The sequence below is a fragment of the Telmatherina bonti genome, assembly GCF_933228915.1.
Source record: "Telmatherina bonti genome assembly, chromosome: 3".
Classification (NCBI taxonomy): Eukaryota; Metazoa; Chordata; class Actinopteri; order Atheriniformes; family Telmatherinidae; genus Telmatherina; species Telmatherina bonti.
This window is the reverse complement of record NC_136621.1, coordinates 5,102,857-5,109,287: the sequence shown is the minus strand read 5'-3', so window position 1 is coordinate 5,109,287 and position 6,431 is coordinate 5,102,857. Positions and strand designations below refer to the sequence as shown.

Here is a 6,431-nt window from a genome sequence, read left to right as displayed (position 1 = left end):
TGTAATAAACTCAATCTTTATTTACTATCAACCCTGAAAACTCCACTAGAGAAATCCTCAATGATCCATGATGATCCATATTTTATCACATCTTCATCACCATCACTACCATTTTGCTAAGAGACCTCTATTTTCACCTGGACATGATGATGAAGACACTTCCTGTCAGACTTTCCACCAATCAGAGCGCTTAAACTGATGGTAACGTCCAATCAGGAGCAGCCAAAGATCAACAAGTGATGAGAAAAGCAGGAAAATAATGATCCTCTATGGCTGGAATAAAGCCAAGAAGACGTTTGGGATGCAGCTGAGGTGGAGGTGCTGCAGTGAGGACAGCAGGTAGATAGTAGCAGGAAGACGTGTGGAAACATGGAGACCTGAGACGTGCGGATAAGAAATGTTTTTTTTTTTCTTCTGTTATCAGTCAGACGACGAGCTTTTGTTTCCGGAAGGTTCGCTTCACTGTGACGGCGAGATCTTCACTCCGGATGGAGATGCTGAATGTCTGTCAGATTATTTCCTCCTCTGAGTCGGTCAAACCCACCTCGCGTGTCCACCTGTCTGTCCGTCCATCAGAACGTTGGAAGTGACGGTCGCAGTTTAAAATGTTCATGTTGGATCATTTCTCGGACTCTAACTCGTCTCTGTGGATGTTGATTGGACAGGAAGAGGTTCGTCCCCAGGACACGGTGTCAGTCATCGGAGGAGTGGCGGGAAGCAGTAAACAAGGCCGGAAAGCTGCATGGAAGTTTGTCCGGGACAACTGGGAAGAGCTTTACAACCGCTACCAGGGAGGATTCCTCATATCTCGCCTCATCAAGGTCAGAACACACAAACTCTAAAAGCTTGACATGTTGAATAAACTTCCTCAGCACACGGATCAGAACCTTGTCAGGAGGCGGCTGCGGTTCAACGTGAGCTGCTGTCCTGCAGCTGTACAAGCTTTCTGATCCGTGGCGTTCTGACAGGTTTTCAGTACAGCCCAGAGTTCCATGCTGACCAGTGTTCCCTTCCTTCTCTTGGACCAGTGTTCCCAGTTTTCCCAGCAGCAGCATTTGTTTGGTTTTGATGAAGTGTTTTTCTCTGCTTCACGTTTGTCTTCCTGTTTCTGCAGCTCACCGTCAACGGATTCGCTGTCGACAAAATGGCGGCTGAAGTGAAGGTGAGAACCAGTCTGAAATGGTTTAAATGGTTTAAATGGTGTTGATGGTGGTTTGTACGGATTGATCTTCTGATCAATATCAGACTCAGATTTATCACCACAGCAACAAGCCACACATCGTCTTCTTTACTGACATCACAATATGTGACATCACCTGTCAGGTGACCCGTCAGGTGACCCGTCAGGTGACCCGTCAGGTGACCCGTCAGGTGACCCGTCAGGTGACCCGTCAGGTGACGGTCGCTGCGACCGCCACCCGCCTGCAGCCGAGAGGCTGACGGTGCTGCTGGTCTCCGTCGGAGCTTCTCAGCTGAAAACCGACCCAGCTCATCTCCCGTTGTCGGCTGTTTTCCTGTTTCTGCAGAGTTTCTTTGAGAGCCACCCGGCGCCGGCGGCGGAGCGCACGGTGCAGCAGTGCTGCGAGAACATCCTGCTCAACGCCGCCTGGCTGAAGCGCGACGCAGACGACATCCACCAGTATCTACTGCAGCGCAAAGCGCCTCCCGTCTGAGCTGCCCGTCCTGCCGCCGCCTCCAGCCCTTCCCGCCCCCCCATCCCTCCAGTGTGGACCTTTAAACATCATAGCCCCCCCCCCCCCCCCCCCCCCCCCCCCCCCAGCGCAGACCAGAGCGGGAGTCCAGCGGGTTTTTACAGCAGGAGGAAAAGACGAGGAGACTTTCAGCATTTACAATCCATTTTAGCTGCACCAGCCTCCACCCCCCCACCACACCACACCCCCCCAGCCTCCACCCCCCCCACCACACCACACCCCCCCAGCCTCCACCCCCCCCACCACACCACACCCCCCCAGCCTCCACCCCCCCACCACACCACACCCCCCCAGCCTCCACCCCCCCACCACACCACACACCCCCAGCCTCCACCCCCCCACCACACCACACACCCCCAGCCTCCACCCCCCCACCACACCACACCCCCCCAGCCCCAGTTTTTTAAACTGCAGCTTCTCTGGGTGAACTTTCAGGTTTTTGTTCTGCCATCTTGTCAGATTGTATTCTCACTCCTCCTGCTCCTCCTACTCCTCTTCCTCCTCCTCCTCCTGCTCCTCCTCCTCCTGCTCTTCCTCCTCCTCCTGCTCCTCCTCCTGCTCTTCCTCCTCCTCCTGCTCTTCCTCCTCCTCCTGCTCCTCCTCCTGCTCTTCCTCCTCCTCCTGCTCCTGCTCCTCCTCCTGCTCTTCCTCCTCCTCCTCCTCCTCCTCCTGCTCTTCCTCCTGCTCTTCCTCCTCCTCCTCCTCCTGCTCCTGCTCCTCCTCCTGCTCTTCCTCCTCCTCCTCCTCCTCCTCCTGCTCCTCCTCCTGCTCTTCCTCCTCCTCCTCCTCCTGCTCCTGCTCCTGGTTTGGGTGTGAAAGCCGAGTACAGGATGGGAGTACCAGTAGTGTGTTGTAGATCCAACAGCACTAATGACCGGTTAGGACGAGGCGAGCTGCGCTAGCATGGTACTACATTATAAACTCTATAATGCAAGCATTTTGCTGGTGTTCTTTTCAATGAAATAATGGAAAAGTTCATGAAAACTTGTTCGAATCTACCGGGAAAAAAAGCCTGAGCTCTTGTTCTAGCAGAGTTTTTCATTTGAATCATCATAAAGATGCTGTTTTCTTTTTCCAGCTGCGGCGATGAAACGAAGATTCCGGCGAGTTTTTATAAAACATCACATGCGGTGATTTATTTAAATGTTTAGATAATCTTATATTCTGAGGTCAGGGGAGAAAAAGATCACAATACTACTTATCGGGGCCTTTTCGTTGTGGTCACGGCGTGACCCCCGGCCCCGCGTGGCCCGGCCCGGCGTGGCCCCGCCCGGCCCCGCGTGGCCCGGCCCGGCGTGACCCCCGGCCCCGCGTGGCCCGGTCCGGCCCGGCGTGACCCCCGGCCCGGCGTGGCCCCGCGTGGCCCGGCCCGGCGTGACCCCCGGCCCCGCGTGGCCCGGCCCAGCGTGGCCCCGCCCGGCCCCGCGTGGCCCGGCCCGGCGTGACCCCCGGCCCCGCGTGGCCCGGTCCGGCCCGGCGTGACCCCCGGCCCGGCGTGCCCCCGCCCGCCCGGCGCCACCCGGACTTCCCAGACGTCTTCTTTGACTTTGCTGTCGAACTTGGAAGCCTTAAATCGGTCGACTGGTTTGCAGTAAATTTCCCACCGAGGTGTTGAGACGAGGTGACTTCTATATCTAACGTGGCAGAAACGCAGACTTGTTGAGCGAGTATATCTATATAAAATTTACCATTTGATGTGGTTTTTGGAAACACACCGACCAAGTCATCCGGTCTGTTATCGAGACACCTGCTCCCCCTCCAGAACATTTGTTGTTCTCTGTTTTTCTTTTTTCTTTCTTTTTTTGTTAAAAGCTCCAGTTGATGTTCATTAAAGTGAAAAAGGATTTAAAACACCAAGACGTGCGATCAGTACATGTTGATTTATCTGAGATTTGGAGGCTCCACTCGCCTGCAGACGGATTCATGTCTGATGGGAATCACTGAATCAGAATAAATTCAGACGGGAAGTCAAACCCTTCTTTGGTTTCATAAAGTTTGTTTTAAGATGTTGAGGCAGCTTTTGAGGTTTTTGATCATGTAGAGAAATGTCTGAAATGAATCTGATTTTAGTTCAACACGTGGAATGTCTCGCGGTTTTAATCCAAGGAGAGGAGGCGCTGTCGCCCAGGGCGGCTTTAAAACAAGTTGTTGCCAAGGCAGTTGTAAATATGCAGTCTAATAAAGTCACACTTGACACGCCGCGTGTCCCACCAGGACATTTCTCATGTGCTTCCAATCATCCTGCTGTTCTCTTACTGTGGAAAAAAAGATGTTTCTCCTCCGGCTGCATCAAGCTGCTGGTTTGTTTGGATGCGAGGAGAAGGTTAATGTGTCCGTTCACGCCTGCTGTGTCGAGTCAGGCTTTTTTAATGCATCTGAATTATTTTCCTCTCTGCATGGCGGCGAGCTTATTGCCAAGCCAGAACCACAGAATGTGTCATGTGTTTGTTTTAATCGGATCATTGATGAGCCTTTCTACTGGGTTAAATGTGAATGTTTGCACCAGTTGGGAAGTGAGAAATAACCTTTACAGGTCCACTGTGGAAGAACGGCATCTGATGATGGGGATGGGCACGGCACCGTTATGAATGTACGGTGGCCGTCGGTGGCCAAATTCTTCCAGACAGACGTGTGGATCCAGTGGCATCAGGTGCAGCCATGACCGCACTGCCAGTAACTACAGGTACGTCTCAGAAAATTAGAATATCATGAAAAAGTTCAATATTTTTTGTCACGCATTTCAGAAACCTGTATATTTTCTAAACTCATTACACAGAGTGAAACATTTTAAACATTCAGTCGTTGAAATGATGATTGTGGCTTATAGATGATGAAAACCAAAAATGTCTCAGAAAATTAGAATATTGTGGAAAAACTTTAATCTTAGAAAGTCATGGTGTCACCCTAATCAACTAATTAACTGAAAATACCTGCAAAGGTCTCCTAAACCTTTAAATGGTCTCTCAGTCTGGGTCAGATGGCGACATAATCATGGAGACGACTGCTGACCTGACAGATGTCCAGAAGACGATCATTGACCCTCCACAAGGAGGGAAAGCCAGAAAAGGTCGTTTCTAAAGAAGCTGCTTGTTCTCAGAGTGCTGGATCCAAACATATTAATGGAAAGCTGAGTGGAAGGAAAAGCTGCACCAGCAAGAGGCAGAACTGCAGCCTGGAGAGGATTGTCAAGCAACATCCATTCAAGAATTTGGGAGCTTCACAAGGAGTGGACTGACTCATCAAGAGCCGCTACGTACAGACGGATCCTAGACATGGACTACAGATGTCCCATTCCTCGTGTCAAGCCACTCCTGGACCAGAGACACCGACAGAAGCGTCTCACCTGGGCTAAGGAGGAAAAGGACTGGTTCTCAGATGGAAGCAGATTCTGCATTTTATTTGGAAACCAAGGTCCCAGAGTCTGGAGGAAGAGTGGAGGGGCCCAGAATCCATGCTGCTGGAAGTCCAGAGTGAAGTTTCCAGTCAGTGATGGTTTGGGAGCCATGTCATCTGCTGGTGTTGCTCCACTGGGTTTTCTGAAGGTCACAGTCAACACAGCATCTAGCAGGACATTTTAGAGATATTCCTTCTGCTGACAAGCTTTATGGAGATGCAGATTTCATTTCCCAGCAGGACTCCTGCCTACACTGCCAAAGGTACCAAAAAAAAAAAAATTTTTCAAGGCTATCTGGGCACATCACATGGGCCTCACAGAGCAAAAGAAAAAGCTTACAAAAGTGCATTTACGTAAAAAGTATTTACAAAAATTATATTTGCTGGTCAGAAATTTAGTTTTTTTTTTTTGTTTTTTTGTCCACAACATTAAACCTATTTAATACTGTTATATGTCAGAGCTACTTCATTTACATTATTTATGTATTTCCAAAGATCTGCCAAGGATTATGATTCATTGTAAGAGATATAAGTGGTGAATTGTTCCAAAACAGGGTTAATAAAATGTCCAATCATTAAGCTCAATGTTGAACTTTAATTATCCTGGGAATTCCTTGCAAGGATAGATTTGACCTAATATCTTAAAATACATTTCTTTGTAATCGGCTGAAGGGAATTTTGAATAACTGCATCAGATTTTTGTACAGAAGGAAATTCTTTAAGCTTCATGTGGACCAGAGTAGATATGAAAGACATAAAACATGCTATTTTAGTAAAGTCATAACATACCGAGGGTTTTTAAATGATACGTTTTTACTGTAAAGGACATTTAAGTTTGTTACACACTGCACCATTACAAGCATAAACAGAGTTACATACAGCAGTGTTTTTCAACCTCTGGGCTGAGATTATCAGGTGTTCCCTGAGAAATTACCCAATTTCACCGAATTGGTCTAAAAAGCACCTCTGTTCATCCAAACAGGCCCCAATGAAAGGTAATAAAATTCCATCTTCTTGTTTTTACTGATTTCTATTCAAGAGGCTTTGACAAAATGACTTTTTATTGAAAATATAGATTTTTTTTAAACATTTGGTTTGTGGTGTGTCTTGTGATTTTTAAGTGAAAAAAGTTTCCCTTGGCTCAAAAAAGCTGGAAAACACTGAAATAGAGGACGAACTTTACATTCTGTTGAAAACTTTGCAAAAAACTGAAACTGCCCCAACACTATTGGCTAAAAACTTTAATTTACATCTTAACTGGATGTCACTGGTGAGAAACAATAGAAGACACACAGTTTTTCAGTGTGTAAAAACATCTTTAGATTC

At 48.4% G+C, this 6,431-nt stretch overlaps 1 protein-coding gene across 1 annotated transcript in view; it reads left to right on the top strand.

Annotated features, from left to right (window-relative positions):
* Positions 1–1,747, top strand: part of npepps (aminopeptidase puromycin sensitive) — a 41,051-nt gene extending 39,304 nt beyond the window's left edge. Inside the window, exons 21-23 of the mRNA XM_079264980.1 lie at positions 666–821; positions 1,115–1,162; positions 1,527–1,747. Coding sequence (XP_079121106.1) covers positions 666–821; positions 1,115–1,162; positions 1,527–1,673 — 351 coding nt within the window. The 3' untranslated portion in view covers positions 1,674–1,747. The remainder of the gene's footprint in view (positions 1–665; positions 822–1,114; positions 1,163–1,526) is intronic.
* The last annotated feature ends 4,684 nt before the right edge of the window (positions 1,748–6,431 follow it).